The sequence below is a fragment of the Ipomoea nil genome, unplaced genomic scaffold, assembly GCF_001879475.1.
Source record: "Ipomoea nil cultivar Tokyo-kokei standard unplaced genomic scaffold, Asagao_1.1 scaffold1447, whole genome shotgun sequence".
In the NCBI taxonomy this organism is placed as follows: domain Eukaryota; kingdom Viridiplantae; phylum Streptophyta; class Magnoliopsida; order Solanales; family Convolvulaceae; genus Ipomoea; species Ipomoea nil.
In genome coordinates, this window is record NW_017617875.1 from 500,680 (window position 1) to 524,002 (window position 23,323).

Here is a 23,323-nt window from a genome sequence, read left to right on the forward strand (position 1 = left end):
ATGCGTGCATCATTTATATAAACATTCAACTGCACTGAAGGTAGCTGATAATCCAGAATCCATGGCCAAATTGAAGGAAGAAGTAACAACAAACTTGGGCGTTAATGTGCGTGAGTTTCTGTTCTGCTCCCTTCTGAGCTCGTAATTCTGAAATACGCACGCACATTAAATACAAATCTCACGCACATTAAACACAATACTCAGGCACATTAAGTACAAAACTCACGCATATTAACATGACGCACATTAAGTACAAATCTCAGGCACATTGAGTACAAATCTCGGGCACATTAAGTATAAACCTCACGCACATTAATCCACCGCACATCCGCACGGGAAGCAACAAATGCACCTGATCCCTTCCATATATATATATATATATATATATATATATATATATATATATATATATATATATATATATATATATATATATATATATATATAGCCCAATTTTATGAATATTATTTATTAATAAATGAAATTAATTATAATAAAAATAAAAAATTTATTATATTAATCATATGGCTATATTGAAAAAAATTATCAAATCTAAAAATTTTCAAATAATGAGTAATATTTACTTATACTAAATATGCAAACCTGGTAAATTTTATAAAATGAATGAAAAAGTTAAATTTTAAATCTAAATCGTAAATGCTAGATGCTAAGCAGTAAAAAGTGAACTACTAAACCAAATAAAATAAAAAACCTAGTCATAAACTCTAAAATCGAAACCCTAAGTGCAATGTACTTTCGCATTTTTTGCAACTGCAATCTATTATTACTAAATGTGCAAACCTGGAAAATTCTGAAAATTGCATATTTTAGTGTTCAAGTTTACATAGTAAAGTTGTTAATAATTACGAAAATGACACCGTATTTTTTTTTAAATTAGATCTGGTCCATCCAATCTTTAGGTGATCCAAGCTGGATTGAGGCCATGCAAGAAGAGCTGAACCAATTCAAAAGAAATAATGTGTGTGAGCTTGTTCCTAGACCAAAAGATCACAATGTCATTGGAATTAAGTGGGTCTTTAGAAACAAAGCAAACGAAGATGACATCATTGTTAAGAATAAAGCGAGGCTAGTTGCAAAGGGTTATTCTCAAGAAGAGGGAATATATTTTGATGAGACTTTTGCCCAAGTTGCAAGACTTGAAGCAATTCGAATTTTTCTAGTCTACGCAGCGTACAAGAATTTCGCAGTCTACCAAATAGACGTGAAAAGTGAATTTTTAATTGTTTACTTGAAGAGGAAGTATATATTGAACAACCACCCGGATTTGAGGTACAAGATGAAGTTGACAAGGTTTATAAACTAAAGATGTATTATATGGGTTAAAACAAGCACCTAGAGATTAGTACGATCCTCTATCAATATTTTAATGTTGTGATTTTACCAAAGGCCTTGTTGACAGAACCTTATATAGAATTCAAGAAAATAATCATATTTTATTAGTCTAAATATATGTTGATGATATTATCTTGGAAGTACTAATAAATCTTTATATGAGAAATTTTCTAAACTTATGCAGACAGATTCGAAATGAGCATGATGGGTGAGCTAAACTACTTTCTTGGACTGCAAGTTAAGCAATTAAAGGAATGAATTTTATCAACCAAGTCAAGTACACTAAATATCTTATCAAGAAATTTGATTTAGAAGAAAGTCATTTTCTCGCAACCAAGAAAATTATTTGTTACCTCAAAGGCACTATCAACGTTGGATTATGGTATCCAAAAGAAGGTAACTTTGAACTAACCGGAATTTCAGATGCAGATTTTGCAGGTTGCAAAATTGATAGAAAAAGTACCTTAGAAACGTGCCAGTTCTTATGGGGGAGGTTAGTTTCTTAGTTCAGTAAGAAACAAAACTCCATTGCTACAAGTACAGCCTAAGCGGAATATATCTCAGTAGGGAGTTGTTGTGCACAAATACTTTGGATGAAGTAGCAGTTCAAAGATTATGGAGTTGGTTGCAAAGATGTTAGAGTTAATACCCAAAATCGTCCTCGACTATAGTGGTTTTTCTCAATTTCGTCCTAAACGACTTTGGTGACCTAATATCGTCCCAGACTTTTGTGTTTCGCGCAATTTTGTCCCAGACTTTGTGCTTTTGCTCAATTTAGTCCATCATTTGTTATTCTGTCCATTTGGTGTTAAATAAATAGACAATTAAGTAATTTTAATATTGGCATCTCTTTACTCATAAACATGTGAACTGCGAAATCCCCTTTTTTTTTACGAATTACTCCTAAAACTGCGAATATAAAATTTGATTTGCAGGTCCGGGAGTAATTCTGGGTGTAATTCGTACAAGACAGAGGAATTTCGCACTTCACAAGTTGAAAGTAAAGAAAGATCAATATTGACATTACTGAATTGTCCCTTTATTTAACACCAATTTGACGGAATAACAAATGGAGGACGAAATTGAGCGAAACACAAAAGTCTGGGACGATATTAGGTCACCAAAGTCGTTTAGGACGAAATTGAGAAAAACCACTATAGTCGAGGACGATTTTGGGTATTAACTCAAAGATGTTAGTATTTTCTGTGATAATAGTAGCGCTATTGCAATTACCCAAAACTCAGTACTTCATTCAAGAACGAAGCACATAGACATTCGACATTATTTCATACGAGATCGTGTCAAGAAAAAAGGATCTAAAAATTGATCATGTATCTATTGAGAATAAAATTGCGGATATTCTCTTACAAAACTTTTATGCGAATCAAGATTTATCACTCTAAGACATGAGATGAGAATGATCGAAATGAGTTAAATATCAAATTTTCTATCCTTAAACTCAATTTATTTTAAATAATGAGTAAATTTTAATTTTGGTCCACTGACTATTGCACTTGTGTTAATTGTAACACTTAACTTTCAAAAATGTTAATTTAGTACCTTGACTATGCAATTCTTATCAATTTTGATCAGGCCGGCCAAATTACCGGCCAAATGTCACCGAAACCTTTTAATTCATTTAATTTTTGTAATTTAGGGGCAAATTAGTCATTTCCTTCTGCTTCCTCCTTCCCCACCCTTCTTGGTTCTTCTTCTCCATTCTTAGTTCTTCCCTGGATGTTGGTTGTGTTTAATGTTCAAGGCTTACCTAAAGGCAGCTTAGAGATCAAGAATAACAAAGGGTGACCCATCGGTTTGGTCATTCAGTTTGCCTACCCTTTGTTTTAACATTTGATTGTGAAACCTCGTAATGTTGTTTGTGTTTTGGTCGTAGTTTGGGTAGTTGCCGGTTGAAAAAGCTACCATGGGTAGGCATCCCAAGGGTTGCATTGCTGTCATGGCTACTTTGGGGACTCCCATCTCATGAATGCGTTTAAGGTTCAGACTAAGCTCCTTCGTAACGGAGAAGAAGGAAGAAGAAAGAAATGACTAATTTATCCATAAATTAAAAAAATTAAAATGAATTAAAAGATTTTGGTGACATTTGGCCGGTATTTTAGTTAGCATGACCAAAATTGATAAGAATTGCATAGTCAAGGTACTAAATTAACATTTTTGAAAGTTAAGTGTTGCAATTAACACAAGTGCAATAGTCAATGGACCAAAATTGAAATTTACTCTTAATTAATTTTTAATTATTGTGTTTTAAGTTCGAAATTTTATGTGCCAACTTTGACTAAATTGCCTTTGTTATATCTAAATTGCCTGTTTTGAGAATTTTTGCATGAGTCATTACTGGTGTGCATTCTTGGCAGTTGGATATGCTATCTTTTTAATTTGAATTAACAATTCATTCTAGACTCGAACTAAAATCCTCCGCTCTACCAACTGAATTAACAATTCATTGTCCAACTAATTGTATTGATGATTTACCATCATATATATATATATATATATATATATATATATATATATATATATATATATATATGAAAAATCCTCCTTCTACCATTTTTTACCCAAACTTATTGTATTGTTAAAATTATTTAATTATGATAGACTATGGAATAACTCTGATAGTAGTAAAAATTTTTAAATTTAAAGAATATATTACACAATATTATGATCGTGGGGTACAATAATAATATAATCATAATTAAAGATTCTTCTATATATTATTTACGGTAATATTATTATGGTAATATTACACTCACATGGTTTTTATATATTTACACCAATAATAATAAAAAATATTACAGTGTACACCTATGTATGCTAATCATATACATGGTATTAAAATCAATTTTAATTAGATATTATCGTCTATATTAGGTATGTATTAAATAATTTTAATTAGGTATTACCGTGTATATTAGGTATGATTATTTAATCACATGCATAGTATTAAAAATAATAATAAAGTTTGATTTTATGATATTAATCCAAAATATGATATTTTCTTTTCATATTCTCATATTGTATTACCGTGTACAATGATATTATATATATATATATATATATATATATATATATATATTTATATATGCTATATTTCACGGTAAAAATCTCTTATAAAATCAATACACAATACTGCATTTTTCTCATCTACCTACATATAAAACCAATACACAATACACAATATTACATCGCACGGGTGAAATCGCATGGAGTTTAATAAGCTTTTTGCATCCGATCTCTCTCTCAAAACTAGAAAAACATCTATATGCCTTAGCTTCGATTAATGCGTTGTTATTTTTCTAGAGAATATCAACAAACGCCATCGAACCACCAAACTCTGGAATGCTTATTTTATGACTATAAGGTATGTATTCGATCAATTTATAAATTATTTACACAATAATTTTTCTCTTTTATTCAATATCTACTTATCATTTGTAATTAATGAATGACTCCCGTAGGGAATATGCATACATCTACAAATTCCAAAAGAATATGTGGAAAAATTTGCTACTGTTTTGATCGAAGGAAAAGTGTATGACATTTAGAATTTCATTGTGCACACATCTCGCGTGAGGTTTAAGACGTGCGAGCACAAATACATTATGTAAGCAAACAACGATATGGTGATCAAAGTTTCGGATCAAGATGATTCAATTTTTCTAAAAAAAAAAAAAAAAAAAAAAGTTTAAACCGATAGACTTTGGGTCTTTGAAGGCTCTAGGAAGTGTTGATTGTAACGAATTAATTGGTAAGATCATTGCAACAACTTTTATATTTATGAAAGAGAAATATAAATAACAGTAAATATAAAAGTTGTTGCAATAATCTTACCAATTAATTCGTTACAATCAACACCTCCTTGAGCCTTCAATGACCCAAAGTCCTTAAATTTAAACATGTTATTTAGAACATTGGATCATCTTGATCTAAAACTTTGATCATCGTGTCATTGTTTGCTTTCATAATGTATTTTTTCTCGCACGTCTTAAAAACTCACGCGAGATATGTGCACAATGAAATTCTGAATGTCATACAGTTTTTCTTCGATCAAAACAACAGCAAATTTTTCCACATATTCTTTTGGAATTTGAAGATATATGCATATTCCTTACAGGAGTCATTCATTAATTACAAATGGTAAGTAGATATTGAATAAAAGAGAAAAACTATTGTGTAAATAATTTATAAATTGAATACATACCTTATAGTTATGAAATAAGCATTCCGGAGTTTGATGGTTCAATGGCGTGCGTTGATATTCTCTAGAAAAATAACAACGCATTAACCAAAGGTATATAGATGTTTTTCTAGTTCTAAGAGAGAGACCGGATGCAGAAAGCTGATTAAACTCCATGCGATTTCACCCATGCAATGCAGTATTGTGTATTGTTGTTATATGTAGGTAGATGATGAAAACACAGTATTGTGTACTGATTTTATATGTAGGTAGATGAGGAAAATGCAATATTGTGTATTGATTTTATAAGAAATTTTCACCGTGAGATGTAGCATATATATTTGTACACGATAATACAATATGAGAATATGGAAAGAATATACCATATTTTAGATTAATACCATAATATCATACTTTATTATTATTTTTAATACCATACATGCGATTAAATAATCATACCTAATATACACGGTAATACCTAATTAAAATTATTTAATACCATACCTTAAATAGACGGTAATATCTAATTAAAATTGATTTTCATACCATGTATATGATTAGCATACATAGGTGTACACGGTAATATTTTTTATTCAATTTACTAATTTATTTCTAACAATCATGTGAATGTAATATTACCATAATAATATTATTGGTGTAAATATATAATAACTGTGTGAGTGTAATTTACCATAATAATATTACAGTAAACAATATATAGAAGAATATTTAATTATAATTATATTATTATTTTCTCTCACGGTCATAATATTGTGTAATTATATATATATATATATATATATATATATATATATATATATTATGATAATAGCAGAACTATAACATTCCGTTTTTAATTGCAGTAATATTGTTATGTTAATTACGGTAATATTATATTATTATTCTGCTACATTAAAAATGAAATATCATATGTGGGTTGCATGGAATATTTTTCTAGTCTATATTCTTCAAAGATTTATTACCATCATTAATTATTTCATAGTCTATCATAATTAAATAAATTGACCAATACAATATGTTTAGACGAAAAAATGGTAGAAGTATATATATATATATATATATATATATATATATATATATATATATATATATATATGGAAAATGACACTTTTTCCCCCTGAGTTATATACCTATAGCTTTTTTTCCCCCTAAATTATTGAAGTGGCTGTTTTTCCCCCTGAAATGTTAAATGGACATATTTACCCTTAAATTAAATATTTAATTTATTTTTTTTCTCCAACAAATTATGACCATAATTTGGTTCAAACCAAACAAACACTATAGCAACCAAACCGAAATATTCCAATTACAATTTAGAATCGAAATTCGATATTTAGAGTTTATTAAAATCGTGAACCGGAACGGACGGTTCATGTTTCGAACTGAAAAAATAAAATACATTTATTGTTAAATTTAGACTATTTTAAAATAAAGACGGTTCAAAATCGCGAATCGGATCCGGAACCGCCGGTTCACGGTTCAAGATTCAATTTTTTTGATACATAATTTTAAGAGTAAATACCCAAAATGGTCCCTCGACTATAGCTAAATTCACAAATTGGTCCTCAACTTTCAATTTCAACCAATTAAGTCCTTAACTTTGTAATTTCGACACAATTTGGTCCTCTGTCTATTTGACCGTTTGTTGACTATGATTTTTGAGGATATATATGTAATTTCATGGTCCATCGTCGGTTTTTTAATGTTGTGGTTGCATTTCCAGACTGCACTGTTACATTTGAATCCACTGTCGAAAGTAATCTACCAAATCCGGTCGCCTTTCTTCATCTTCCCTTTGGATTCAATGTAGTTGAGTTCGTACCAGAGTGAAGACGACGACGTGTTTCCAAACCAGTGCAACGTCATCCTGGAGGCCTCCACATGCTCCGGCGAGAGCTGAAGGTTCTTCTAGAGATCGTCGATCACGGTCAACAAACGGTCAAATAGATGGAGGACCAAATCGTGTCAAAATTACAAAGTTAAGGACTTAATTGGTTGAAATTAAAAGTCAATGACCAATTTGTGAATTTAGCTATAGTCGAGGGACCATTTTGGGTATTTACTCTAATTTTAATAAATTGACATTTAAATATTGGATTATAGATCTGAATTATAACCGGAAACTATTAATTCGATTGCTTTAGTATCCATGGTCATCCCTACGTATACACAATAATTTGTTGGAGTAGTAAAATAAATAATATCTTTACTTTAAGGGTATAAATGTCAATTTAATATATCATAGGGAAAAAGCACCACTTTTAGAATAATTGAGGGGGCTAATGTGCTTACCTAAATAATTGAGGGGGAAAAAATGCTATAAGTATATAACTCAGGGGTAAAAAGTGTCATTTTCCCTATATATATATATATATATATATATATATATATATATATATATTTCTCTTTCATATTTAGTCTATGTCATTCCTTTCTACTATCTTCCGATTCTATTCTTTTTTTTCACAGATTTGATTGGTCGTATAATTTTCATTCATGGGCCTAAAGTTATTTAAGTTAATCAAAAACCTTAAAGGTTATTGATTTCGTCATTGAGGACTGTAGGTTTGTACTTTTATAAAATAATGTCTTCTTTGTTTGTATAAATAAATAAATAAATATAGTCTTTATTACGAAACCAATTTGTCTTAATTTAGAGAAAGTCGATTGACCATAACCTTGCGGGATGAGCATGTGAATTCTTTGTTGTCTTCTATAATGTTGTTTTAACAGATCCATTGATTGTTATACTACAACTATGTAGAGCAAGAGTGACGGATGGTCAGTTATAACACTACAATAGATTTTAATTGATTTGTGTCGAATATACGTATTTAAAGTGGTTTTTATATTAGATGGTGAGGTCAGAATTTCCCGTTCTTATACGGCAACTAAGGATTTGTTCAACTACGAATGCCCTGAGTTTTTCACTTTTAAGGAGAGGTATTGACGCATTTTACTTTTGTCGCGCTATATAATATGTAATAGATAACATCTTTTACGATTACAACGTATTTGTTTTAAGTAGTTTGCCTAGGTTTTTTACTCCTATACAGAGTATAAGTTCAAGTTCCAGAATCATTGGAAGCGAATCTGTTGGAACTATGACGAAATGAAGGTCGAAATCATTTATACTAAATTTATATTACATTCCATTTAATATTCAACTGCTGATTTGCTGACGCGTTTTAAATACCATTTTTTAGGTAGGAGAATTTTCCTTTCAAAAAAAAACAAGGTAGGAAAATTTTGGGTGTTTGAAGAAATTATAGATATAGAACGCGATTGGTATTTCACAGCATGTAGAAATAAGGGTAGTGGGAAGAAAATTCAAGAAAGTGAGGACAAAATGTATCGCAAATTTTGTGACAAACAGTGGTATGGCGGAATCATGAAATGTAGATCGGTGATTGTTATGCTTGATGCTTAATATTTAGCCGTGCATCGCACGGGGCAATACTAGTGTGTGTGTGTGTGTATATATATATATATATATATATATATATATATATATATATATATATATATATATATATATATATATATATATATATATATATATATATATATATATATAAAATAAAGTTCAGTGTGAATTATAGTTATTATGTGCACTTGTGCACTCGTATCGGCCGTGCATTTGCATAGATCAATGGCTATGAATTAATGTGCACGGGACCAGGTGCACCACATCTCATTCAGCCATTTTGGGTGGTGCGTTCTGTAAGGGCATTTTTGTAATCTCCACTGGGCAATAAGTTGGCTGTGTGTAGGGGTCGGGCTTTCTGTTTTTTGTTTTTTCCCCCCTATTTCCGATCTCCACCGCCTATCTTTGTCGAAGTTCTCATTCTTGCCGGAGTTTTGTGCGGTAATCAATGGCTCGGTCAGGTGACAGTCGTCGTTTGTGGAGGGGTACGTCCAGACAAACATTCTCGCCAGCAACGCCGCCCTCAGCTGCTGCGTACAGAGTCGTGGCGGTAGTGGCGGAGCCACAATGGGGGCAGTGGGGGCAGCTGCCCCCATTGCCCTACCCCATATAAATTGGATATACATTAAACATACCAAGATTTTAACAAAGTTAAGTTTAGTGTAGATGGTAAGGTCTTTGATGTTTTATTATATCATATGAAATGTCAGCAGTTCGAAGCCATATCCTATCGCTTATTTCCTTTTTCCATCTAGCAATTTAGGGTGTGTTTGGAAACCCGGAAAATGATTTCGGAAAATAACTCAAAGTCAATGGAAAATCTCTCAACTTTTTCGGAAAATGACTTCCCCTTTTTTTGGGGAAGTCATTTTCCATCTTCATCAACGCACGGGCTTGCCTCCATTTGCAAGCTCCAACCTCCATGCATCAACATGAGAACAGGCTCCACCAAAAATTCCATCACCAGAAAAGCTTCACCGAAGATCTCTTCATCACTGATTTCCGCATCGGAACCAAAGGCTCAGGTTTCCGATGCGGAAACCAGATTTACTAGATCGCTGGTTTCCGATGCGGAAACCAGATCGCTGGTTTCCGCAGTCGGAAACCAAAGCAACTGGGCGATGTTTGTATGTTTGTTTTTTTTTTTTTTTTTTTTTTTGTTTTTTTTTTTTTTGTATCTCTCAGTATTTTATTTTTTTGATTTGTGAAATCAATTTTTTTTTATTTGCATAGAAATGGAGGTGGTTGTTTTGGGTTCATATGTTTATTTGTTTTGACTGAAATATTATTTTCTGAATTGCAAGCTAGGAAGAAGAACACAGTAGAGTATAAAATTTTAGGGAAGAAGAACACATTAGAGCATAAAATTTTGGGGAAGAAATAAAAATAATTGAAATATACAATTTTAGTCATTTTCCTATTCATTTTCTGGAAAATGAACCAAACATACAAAGACAGTTTTCTGTTGTGCAGCCAAACACCGGAAAGGAAAATGTTTTTTGGAAAATGATTCATTTTCATTTTCCAGAAAACATTTTCCAGAAGTCATTTTCCTGCTTTCCAAACGGAGCCTTAGTTTCCATTTCCTTTTTCCATCTAGTAATTTTGTTGCCATTTGCTTTTCATTTGTTTTTCACTGCTTTAATGGTTATGTTAATCACTAAGGACGAATACATTTGCTTGAAATTCGTTAATGTTAGTTGGCATAATTGTTTATTTGGAATAATTAGTTAATGTTAGTTAGGATATAGTTGTTTAAAAATTTCATTCGTATTTAATATTTTGTATTTGATCGAACATTGTATTTGAATATTTTTTAATTCATTTTACTTTTGCTTTTTTGTCCCCACTCAACATAAATCCTGGCTCCGTCACTGCATGGCGGCATCACAGTCGTTCAGGCCCCGGTATGGCTGCCGTCCTCTAGCCTGGACTAATCATGGTGTTTTCGAACGGGTTGTGTCCGGGATAGCCTTTAGGGTATCTGCACGGCGACAAACGGCGACCGGTGGGGTCTGCGAGGTTAGTGTCAGTTCTCATATTCCGTGAGATTTTGAAATTGGTAATTTGGGTCGAATTGGGCTTTCGGCAGTGTGGTTGATGTGCATTCGTTTCAGTCCAAACACCAGCTATTCACTCTTTTTTTTTTTTTTTTTTTTTTTCTTTCTTTTTTTTTTTTTTTTTTTTTTTTTTTTTTTTTTTTTTTTTTTTTTTTTATGATGATGGCAGTATGTGTTTAGTGCTGCCTTGAAGTTCATTGATTTGATGTTTGTTTGAATTTTGCATAGCTTTGTAGTGTTAAGGCAGTGTGATTGCTAGGCTTGTACATTCTGGAATCTGGGTAGGAATGAACATAGTAATTGAATTATGATGAGTTTTGATGCATTTGATGAGCTTGGCAGTGTTGATGGGGGAGCTGGTAAGATTATCTAATTTATATACACATATAATCTGAAATGAATAAGTTAGTAAAGTTGGGTATTACTCCAAACCTATAGATTAGGATGATGAGCAATATAATAAAATCAATGGTGGCCCTTGCACTGTGTTAGGAAGCTGCAGTAACATCTTTGTTAGAGATATATACGGATATTAGTGCTCTCTTTGTTAGACCATTTTGTCAAGTTGCAGACAATTTAAAGATTAAGTTAGCATTTTGGTGGCCTTTCTGTTAACATTTTTACGTTTTAACATTTTGTTTTGTTTTGGGATTAAATAAAGTTGGTAAAATCAGTTTATTATAATGCCCATTGATGGGATAGCGTGGTCAAATTATTGTTTTAACATCTTCTCCAGTCACCTATAATGAAAACAAGCTGAGCTTTAAGAATTCTGCAGATTTTCGTTTCACTCCAAACACCAGCCATTCATTTTATTATATTGCTCATCATCCTAATCTTAACCAGTTGTACTTTGAAATTTTTAAATCTTTTTACTTAGCTTTAAATTCTAGGCAGTGCAATCTATTCTTAATGTTACGCTGAAAAAAAAAAAAAAAAAAAAAAAAAAACAAGTACGAAATGAAAATAGGAAAAACCATACTTCCCTCCCCCCTATTGCCTAAAAACCACAACCTGCTTCATGCGTCACTCTACTGCCCTGCTATATATGTATATTGCTGTACATTATATATGTATTCCATATCAACATATATAATATCACTACACCAATTTCAGCTCTCAAATTTTTCTCTCTTTTGCAAAGTATAATGATTGTTGAAAATGTTGATGTTATATGTGTTTAAAATCACGGCATTGCATATGCATTTGTTGAACGATTTTTATTTTGTAAACATAATTTTTTTTGTATTAATATATAAATATCTATGTAACAAAAAATGAATAAAATACAAATTGATATATTATTAAACACGTCTTTATATACAGCATTTGACATTGAAGATTATATTTTCCATTGTTGTTGCAAATAAGTAATTTAGGACCATTTTGTAATTTATTATTTTTTTTAAAAAAATTTATTTATCATATCGTAAAAAATATTAATTTTGAGAAATGTTATTTATCATATTGAATTCTGAAAAAACCCAATTAAAACTTGTCCTGTACAAACATAATTAATTTCACAACCAAAAAAAAAAAAAAAAAAAACAAACAAAGTTGGAAGTGCTTATAAAAAATGATAAATGAATTAAGATATGTTTCATTTACAACCTTAAGATTATAATAACTTGACATGAAATAAATTAATTTATGAAAAAGATATATTATCTATAAAAAAAATAATAATTAAATTCTAAATACCAATAACAATATAACAGTATACTCAATTCAAGTACATTTTTTATTAAATTCTAATCACATAAATTAAATTTTCAAAACATGTTTAGCGAAAATTATTTTCTTAAACAATAAATTAAAGAAAATATAAATATTAATACAAAATATACATAATAAGGGTGCTTATACAAGAATGAGCAGCCCACTCCTTTATCATTTGTAAATTGTAATAGGAAAAATTGTAAAAAATGTCCCTCTATAATATGCCAATTATCAATGTCGCCCCTGAATTATGAGTGGTATAAATGTTGCCACTCAATTATCAAAACGATGCACATACAGCCCCTCCCGTAACGGACATGTGGTTCCCCGTTAGTGTACGACACCGTTAAGTCGGAGTAAATATGTAATTTAATTTTTTTTTCCCACCCTCGATTCGAAGTACCAGCAATGGACAACGGTGGGGAACCACAAGTCCGTTACGGAAGGGGCTATATGTGAACCATTTTGATAATTGAGGGGCAACATTTACACCACTCATAATTCAGGGGTGACATTGATAATTGACATATTATAGAGGGGCACTTTTTACAATTTTCCCATTGTAATACATATATAACCCAAAATTCAAGCTCATTTTATCAGCTAAACCCGACCCAAAACCCGCCCGTATAAAAAACTAAACCTAACCTCAGATCTCCGCCCTCTCTCTCTACACTTGTAGAAACAACAATCTCTTTCCAAACTCTGCGAAGGAAATTATACCACACAGTTCACTGCGATTTCCTTATTTCTTTTGAACATTTTCACCCAGATTTCTTGGATCTGTGTAAGAAATTAGTTTGGAAACAGACTAATTTCAATATCTACTCACATTTCTGAGTCCAAATTCTATCAGCTTTTACCCACCGCTTTCCTTTCTTGTATTATTTCTTTCCGGTTCTTCTTCCAAAGGTTCACCTCTATGACCAGTTGAGCTGCCCATGCGGGTATTTTTTCTTTTCGATTCTTGCCTCTATTGGTTCCGGCTCAAAAACTGAAGAATTCCGTCTCCTCTGCATGCAATTCCAGCAACAAATCCACTATGGTGGTCCGGCGGATCTTGCGGTGGTGGGATGAAACGCCAGTGTGCTGTTCATTCCCCATAATACTACAAAACCTCCCTCGAATTCACGCAAAACGATAGGTATTTTTTAAAATTTTTTTCCTTATGTATTTTTGTCCATATTCTTCATTATTTCTTCGGTGGTGGATGTATTAGACTAAAATAGGCTGAACTTGGAAGAATTAATGGAATTTAAAGTGAGAGGACGAGTTTTATGGTTAAAAACAGTGAGAATTACCCATCCCCCTTTTTGTTTCTTTCTTTTTTGCAGTTTTTAACCTTTCTTTTGACTCAATTGATTAGACTGCAGAATGATGTGCATGTTGCTATATTGTGTCTAGACTAAATTAGAAAAGAATTCTTTGGAATATTTTTTGACTATATAGCAGCAACCAAGAACAAAATTCTGTCATACTTTAAAAATGGAAGTCTTTTTAATGATTTTAAGCACTTTGAATTGCATATTTTTTGCTAGAATTGACATTAGTTTTTTAAAAATCTTTGGTGCAGATTTCACTATTTCACAAACATATGTTAAGCAAATGAGGAACATTCTGCAAAAGAAATACTCCGTATTAAGTCAATATTTCATAGAGTTTGAACGTAGAACAGCAGGTATGATACATTGTACCTTATCTCCATCATCATATTTTCTTTTTCCACTATGGTAGTTGACCCGTCAATTTCTTCATTGTTCTTGCAATTCTTTACTATGCAGTCACATCAATTGTAGATTCTTTGAGAATGAATAGAGATTGTAGATCTTAGTTTCTTAAATGAGATGTATATATAGATATCAAGTTAGAGAGAATTGAAATGTCACTATCAAACATTAGTATATGAAAGTCAAACATTACCATCATCAATTAATGCTTGCTAGTAGGACTAGATGTATAGGAAACCTAGGCGGCCTAATCGACTGCCTAGCCGCCTAGACCACTGATTATGGTGATACGCTAGGCGGCCGGCTAGCACCTAGCGCCTAGATGCCGATTAATCAGTGTTTAGGCGAAATTTTTGTAACACTGATTATCACACTAATTTTAATAATGCTTTATAAAATGAAATATACTCGATTGTATACAATACTATTGGCACCATAGAAAAATCAATCAATTATTTTTTAAAAAATATAAATCAATTGAAGTTAAATACTTCTTGCAATTAGACAAAATTTGTGGTTGACTAAGGTTTCATAAGGAAATATTTGCTGAATTAGAGTCTTAGAGAGAGGGATAAAGAGGACGCTAATAATTTTAAGAACTTTTATTATATGTAACATTAATTCCTACTTCCTTAGTTTTACTTTTGTTGTCTCAATTTTTACTTTCTCAGTTTTACTTATGAGGTGACCAGAAATAATAAATTAAACTTCAATCCCAAGAAAAATAAAAATAAGAATTCACATATAATAGTATTTTTTAAAAGAAAAAAAAAAAGAAAGATATCGAAAAGTTGTATAATATTGTAAAAGTGTAGAACTATAACCCATGAAAAAGGGGGAAAGAAACAAATTTTGTTCCCAAAGCTGACAAGAATATTAAAAAAAAAAAAAAAAAAAGTAAGGCATTTCTAATCAACAATCTAGCAACCAAGAATTGTGGATCCTATATTGTTTACAATGAATCTTTCTAAGGAAGATTTGACTTTGATCTTGTGTCTCTATGCTAGCACTGCTTTTCTCTCATCCAGTCAACAAAATCGTCCAGGATCAACGGCCAAGCAAGCTCTTCATCGTAATTGCTGAAATCTGGGAAGCTAATCTGTCCAAACAAGACAGGTTTATGTTACTTATATGACTAAATCAAGAACAACACAAAGACAAAAAGGGCAGTTAATTAACCTTAATAATTGAGTCAATCAAGAATTAGGAAAGTGAAGTATTACCTCACTGAGAAACCTGTAAAATCCTAGCCACTGATCCATGGTTATAACCTTGTAATCTTTCTGAACCTGACCAGAACACAAACAATTAGTTCCCATCATGGAATTGGGCACATAATCTCTGTCAGATTTAAAAAAAAAAAAAAAAAAAAAAAAAGTTGTCTCCACACTTGAAAATGTGACACTGTTTATGGGCTGTGAAACATGGCAGGCTAGTTTATAACTGGACAATGATGTCCTATTTGAGTAACGAGGGAAACCCACAGTCACTACATGAGAATGTGCACAAGGGACAATGACGTCCTTTTCATAAGTACACCCAAACTGAAATATGAGAACCATCCATTATAATAACAGGAACATTAACACAATAGAACACTTGTTTGACAGATACAACGCAATTAAAAGCGCAGCTGAAAATATAATGCAAGCATATTCTCCATTGAAAAATAACAACTCACCTGTATATACTCAACAAGTGCTGCAACTTGTGGTTTAAATCGGGGGCCTAACACGAGATCCAGAAGTACACAAACGATTTCAGTCTCGACGCACTTCTGATTATCCTCTAGAAGACGGGAAGAGAAAAGGACAATAAGCAGCAAAGAAGAACACAACAACAGAAGAAGATACATTATTACTTTCAGGTGGTCGGAAATTCCATAATTTCCAGTAGTGAACATACCTGTTAAGCAATACTGAAATGCATAGGCATAGAAGTCTACAAAGTTTGATGGACTTTGAAGCTGCAAAAAAGAGAACGAGAAACGAGTTAAGAGCTTGGCGAAAAATACACTTGATAGACCTGAGCTTAACACAGACAGAAATGAATGGAACACATGAAAATCATATATACCTCCTCCTCAAGTTGCCCAAATGCCTTCTTTAGATTCTCTATTGTATCAGCCTTTAGCTCTTTAGCCCCGTTTCGCCATTCCTCCTAGTAAATGATAACCGGCCTGGTGTCACTTTCAATACAGGAACGAGTAAAATTTAAACCGATAATAAGACTATATATACATTTCACTTACCAGAGTAAAATAGCCTTGTCTTCCAGCTTTCATTTTCCTAAAAACCCAATAATCCATAAGTGTTAACACAGCACACAGAAATACACAAAGAGATGGAAGTAAAATTTAAAGAGTGAACTAGTATACCATGCAAGTATTAGCATCCTGATGTCAGTATGGGCAACTCCCAAATGTGAGCAGAGAATTTCAATTCCTTCAGGGCTAGTCAATGAATTGAAGAAGATAAGAATAAGTTGACAAATGAAGAAGCTGAAAATCCAGTTTTTTTTTTTTTTTTTTTTTTTTTTTTTTTCTGACTAACTTGATTGGTAACTAAGATACAGAATTTTCCCCCCTTCATCCCATTTTATGTGTCTGAATTGGTTTAACCAATGAACAATAAATAAGACAGAGAGAGTATAATCTAGTTGGTTTCACTCAACTACGCTATAATACACATGAGTCAAACCACACAAAAAGATTGAATCCAATTAATTAGTTTTCTCTTATTTTATCAATATGGACTCTTAACACAAAAAATCAAAGTAATGAGCAGAGCAGAGGAATACTTACTCAATCAACCCTGATGAATCATTAGCATAGGTATAGAACAGTTTATCAATTCGTTCTAACTCCATATCTTCTTCTGCACATAGAGGAATAAAGTGAGGCAGTGTAATACAGTTTCAGAACCATGTTCTTGAAAGAAAACCGGACAGGATTCTTAACAACAAATTTCAATTCTCTGTTGCCACTTTGATACGAGAATTAATTCACGACAGAAAGACAACGTAAAACTTTTCATGGTAAAGGTAGCAACTTTTCTTCTCCCTCCTTCTCCTTTCCAGTTTCAATTTGATACAAAGTTACAAACCACACATACACAAAAGTTGAAAAAACAAAAAATAACTTTAACGAGGATTGACCCATTATATACGTAAAGTAGATGTAGTACCGGAGCGAACGGGATCCGGCGGCGGTGGAGGGGAAGAAGTGGCGGCGCGTTTCTGGGACTTACCACGACCCATGGAGAAGCTTAGACAACAAGAGAGAAACCGCAGTGCAGCTCAGCGCAGGTTTCAGGAGTGATTTTGTAGAAACTAAGAATTCGATTATCGTCCTTTTATAGGTTGCTTTACTTGTAATAACTTGTTCCAAATTAGGATTAATAGATGTTGTGATTCCTAGAATTTCAGTACACCTTATTATACTAGGACTAGGATTGTGCATATTGGGTTATAGACAAATAGACAATGGGTGGATATGTTTTATGTTTATAGATGTTGTGATTTTTAAATTTTCAGTACACCTTATTATACTATGTTTATAGATGTCCTTGACGGCTCCCTTCAAGCCCGCGGCGCATAAGTCGTTCTCAGCCGCGACATCATTCGACGGCATCTTCAGATTTAGATCTAGCGTGACTCAAAGTATGTAAGTGATGCCAGTTCCAACTACCAAGTTTATGTTCTATATTCTAGACAAAGATGTTTGGAGGTTATCAGTTTCTAGTAATGCTGAAAGAATATGAAATTATGCTAAAATTGTCTACTTTCTGTGTGTGGGGCTATAGAAAGCTTGGTCACCTACTCAATATGTGTTTTAGATGGAATTACATATTTACATTGTATATATTATGATAGATTAATGTTGGATTATTATATTTTGTTAGAAAATTATGTATGTTGGATTATATATATATATATATATATATATATATATATATATATATATATATATATATATATTGTGTTGAATGATTTGAACTATATAAATGTAATGTTGTTTGGTAGTAGAATTTTCTGTTGAGCAAGAATTAATTAGTATAGGATACTATTGAATTAAATTAAATATTAAAAGAAAAAAAATAGGCGTTACACACTTCTTTACTTAGCTAGTATAGTCTACCTTACGCGGCTTCCAAGTAAAGACGTAAAAAGTATCCAGCTCAGCTTTCCACGTCTGTGCCATACACGTCTTTATTAGTAAAGATGCGTATTATCATTTAAGTAAAGACGTGAATGGGTCTTTTTGTATTAGTATATGATAGGAGATGTATATACAAATAGTATTATAGAAACATGATAGGATATAGAAACATGATAGGAGATGTACAAATATACCTGCCCGTTGATGTTGTACCTGATTAGACTAAGTCTTAGAAATTCTTATAAAATTATAACTACACCATTAGTCTATATATTAAGCCTCTAATATTAAGACTCTAATATTATAATTACACTAATGGTGTAGTTATACTTATATACTACTTTTTTACGCGATTGGGATAATGCTCAATGTTTTTTTTTAATAAGTACTTTAAAGTATATCAAGGGAAGATTATATTGAAATTGTTCATGCATAGATAATTGAATGTTGAATTTGCGTATTTAAATAGGTAATTCTAAGTTTACAAATGCAAGATAATATAGTCATTGATTATAATTGTCAATAAAATAATTGTATAATCAAGTGGCTTGTGGTCCACTGGTATCGGATTGCTCCCTTATGTGGGAGGTCTAGGTTTTGAGTCTCATTGTAGGCATAGATTGTATGGGTATCCCCCTTCCTTTGTAAAAAGAATAAAATAATTGTATAGGTATGGTTGAAACCAAATACGGGACATAAGGGAGAGCAAATAAAAATTATGGTATAAAATATTAAATATATACTAATATTGGCAAATAAAAATTAGGGTATAAAATTCTGATTGCCAAACAAGGACACAGTTTCCCACTTTAATTTGTTGTGTGATTTGAATACTATTTTTTCAATAAATCCCCAAAGTAGTTAATATGATTCGCTTAATTATATATTTTTTTATTTTTTTAAAATAATATATATATATATATATATATATATATATATATATATATATATATATATATATATATATATATATATATATATATATATATATATATATATATTTAATAAAGACATTATAGGGACAATGTAGCGAATATAATCAATTGATGAATTTGAATGTAAATAATTTTTATATTGGAGAAAAATAAAGACAATATAACTAATGAATAATTTTATTTTTTTTTTTGAATAAAGACATTGTAGACACATAATTCTAAATTAAAGAAATGCATATGTATGATTTTTTGTTGTAACTACTAAATTATTATTTTATTTAGTTTAATAAGAGTAAAATAAAGTACAAATTATGTCAACTTTGATTGTGATGAGGTTCAAACCTAAGACTTTTCTTATTGAAATTAAGTAAGTTAACGATGAACTAACCGAAATTAACAGAAAAGATAATATTTCATGGAAAAGTTAACGGATAATCATATTCATTAAGGATAAATTAGGATATTTTAAGGAAAAATTAAAATCTGATCAATTTGAGCTATTCATTTGATTAAAAAATTTGACCCGTCATTTTTTCTACCCATTATAGGCCTAACTCTCATGGGCTCTTATTAGTATATATATAGTAGATTAGACTTTAATAATAGAGTTAGATTTGTGGGTTAGAGTTTTGTTAAGACTTTAAGGGTGCGTTTGGAAATCCGGAAAATGACTTCTGGAAAATGTTTTCCGAGTTTTCGGTGTTTGGTAAGACGGGGAAAATGAGGTCAATGGAAAATGAGGTCAATGGAAAATGATGCCTTAGTCAAGGAAAATAGGTATGTTTTGGGGGAAAATGACTTCCCCTTTTTTTTTTTTTTTGGAAGTCATTTTCCAAGGGGTGCGCAAGTAAAATTTTTCGGGTCTAATTTTTTGCGGGCTTTTGCAAGTTGGCCCACTAAACCTGTAGGCTAGGGTTCACACAACCATAGCCCGCCCCATGCGGGTTGGTGGGCCCCGCAGGCCGGTCCGCATATTTTATTTTTTGTTTTGTTTTGTTTTCTTTTTTTGAATTCAAAATTTTAAAAAATAAGTAAAGTCTACAAATAATATTAATTTTTTGTATTTAATAATTAAAAAAATTAATTTTTAAAAATGTTAATATATATATATTAGTATATATATATATATATATATATATATATATATATATCAAGGTTGCAGTAGGCGCTAGGCGCTAGTCGGGCGGCCGGGCAGCGCCTAGCGCCTAGGCGGTCTAGGCGGCGCCTAGGCGGATTCTAGGCGGGGCTAGGCGGGCACCAAAAAAATTAAAAAAAATAGTGACAGACTTGTAGTTCGACAATTATAATGAGGTTGTTTTCAACGTTCACTCAAATAACACATCTAAATAAATGAAATAATGATAATTTATAAGTCATAATGTCATAATAATATTAAAATCAATAATTAATGAAAGACGACATCGGTCAAAATCAGTCAAAATCAGACAAAATCGGTCAAAATTGGTCAAAAACGGTCAAAATCGGACGAAATCGGTCGACTCGGCCGAGTTGGCCGAGTTGACCGACTCGGCCGAGTTTGACCGCCTAGGCCGCCTAGCGGCCGCCCAGGCCGCCTAGGCCGCCTAGCGGCCGCCCAGGCCGCCTAGGCGGCCGCCTAGGCGGCCGACCGAGTTTTGGCCGCCTATAGGCCAAAACTCCAAGGTAAGTGGCCGCCTAGCGCCTAGGCGGGCGCCTAGGCGGCTAGGCGGCCGAGTTTTACATCACTGATATATATATATATATATATATATATATATATATATATATATATATATATATATATATATATATATATATATATATATATATATATATACACTATACTAATAAGAGCCCAAGAGAGTTAGGCCTATAATGGGTAGAAAAAATGGCGGTCACAGATTTTAATCAAATGAATGGCTCAGATTGATTAAAAGATTGATCAGATTTAAATTTTACACTAAAATTTCCTAAAATACCCACACACCGTTACTAATTCCGTTAAAATTTTAAGAATTGCCGTTAGTTCACCGTTAACTTACTCATTGATTTCAATAAAAAAAAAGTCTTAGGTTCGAACCTCATCCCAATCAAAGTTGGCATAATTAGTACTCTATTTTACTCTTATTAAATTATATATTATATAAATAATAATTTAGTAGTTACAACAAAAAAAAATACATATGCATTTCTTTAATTTAGAATTATGTGTTCACAATGTCTTTATTCAAAAAAAAAAAATTATTCATTATCAATAAATTAAATAAGATAAATAATTTTATTAGTTATATTGTCTTTATTTTTCTTCAATATAAAAATTCTTTATATTCAAATTTATTAATTGATTATATTCGCTACATTGTCCTTACAATGTCTTTATTCAGTGAAAAATAAATTATTAATTATTAATAAATTAATTAAAAGAAATATTTTCATTAGTTATATTGTCTTTATTTTTCTCAAATGTAAAATTTTTTACATTCAAATTCATCAATTGATTATATTCACTACATTACCTATTATCTTTTTTGTGCACTATTTTTCTAATTAAATATCAAAGTTATAACATAAAATAATGCTATATATTTATTTACCAAGTATTTTATTAATACCATGAAAAAATTAAAAAAAAATATAATTAATAAAGCCAACCATATTAACTACTTTGAGAGATTTTGTGACAAAGAGACTATTCAAATCACACAACAAGTGAGAACTACCTCGCAATGTCCTTGTTTGACAATCAGCAGTTAGCGGTTAACGTTAGCGGATTATACAAGCGGATTTGACCAGCGAATTTATTTAATTATTAACATTAGGTAGAAAAAATGACCGCCAAATTATTAAATCAAATGAATGGTTCATATTGTTCAGGTTTTAATTTTTTTTTCTTTTAAGATTTTCTAATTTATCCTTAATTATATGATTATCCATTTAACTTTTTCGTTAATTCACCGTTAGTCTAATTCTAATATAGAATTATAACTACACCATTAATCTAATTCTAATATTAAAGTCTTAATAGAACTTAACCACAAATCCTAATGTCGGAATCTCCTAAAACAATATTAGTATATATTTCATATTTTATGCCCTAATTTTTATTTGTTCTCCCTTATGTCCCGTATTTAGTTTCAACCATACCTATACAATTATTTTATTGACAATTATAATCAATATTGACTATATTATCTTGCATTTGTAAACTTAGAATTACCTATTTAACCTGCACGGGCTTAGCTCAATGGTTTAGTGGGTAGTATTTGGGAGAAGAGACCAAGGTTTGAACTTCGGCGGCGGCAATGCGTGAATTATGTCCAAAGTGGGCAGATTCCTTGTGCGTACCAGCATTTTGCCCTGTCTGCTGAACCATTGAGTCACCGTGATTTACAACTTCTCACAATGCTCTGTCGGGTCGGAGTGTGGGGGGCCCTTGGGGTTGGGGACTCAAACTTTGGGAGAAGAATTACCTATTTAAATACGCAAATTCAACCTTCAATTATCTATGCATGAATAATTTCAATATAATCTTGCCTTAATATACTTTAAAGTACTTATTTAAAAAAAAAAAAAAAAGCATTGGGCATTATCCCAATCGCGCAATGCGCGTAAAAAACTAGTATATATATATATATATATATATATATATATATATATATATATATATATATATATATATATATATATATATATATATATATATATATATATGGGGTTCCTATGAGGTCACCTAGATAGATGAGAT

General features: G+C 31.4%; 1 protein-coding gene and 1 long non-coding RNA gene across 2 annotated transcripts; one reads left to right on the forward strand and one right to left on the reverse strand.

Annotated features, from left to right (window-relative positions):
* The first annotated feature begins 13,515 nt into the window (after window positions 1–13,515).
* LOC109188633 lies at window positions 13,516–19,827 on the forward strand. The gene is made up of 3 exons (XR_002055466.1): window positions 13,516–13,618; window positions 18,666–18,667; window positions 19,799–19,827. It is a non-coding gene; the product is annotated as an uncharacterized LOC109188633 (long non-coding RNA).
* On the reverse strand, window positions 15,356–17,775 carry LOC109188632 (DCN1-like protein 5). Its single transcript, XM_019339262.1, has 9 exons — window positions 17,691–17,775; window positions 17,309–17,381; window positions 16,883–16,957; window positions 16,757–16,793; window positions 16,582–16,665; window positions 16,411–16,471; window positions 16,187–16,293; window positions 15,729–15,794; window positions 15,356–15,604 (listed from the first exon to the last, which is right to left on the reverse strand). The coding sequence occupies exons 1-9, from the start codon at window positions 17,761–17,763 to the stop codon at window positions 15,509–15,511; spliced, it is 672 nt and encodes a 223-aa protein (XP_019194807.1). The 5' UTR covers window positions 17,764–17,775; the 3' UTR covers window positions 15,356–15,508.
* Window positions 19,828–23,323: the final 3,496 nt, after the last annotated feature.

Coding starts and splice junctions, on each gene's coding strand:
- LOC109188632 (XM_019339262.1), bottom strand. CDS start 17,763: ATGGGTCGTGGTAAGTCCCAGAAACGCGCCGCCACTTCTTCCCCTCCA. Junction 16,958..17,308: donor GATTCATCAGGGTTGATTGA/GTAAGTATTCCT, acceptor TTCATTGACTAG/CCCTGAAGGAATTGAAATTC. Junction 16,472..16,581: donor TTGGGCAACTTGAGGAGGAG/GTATATATGATT, acceptor TCTTTTTTGCAG/CTTCAAAGTCCATCAAACTT.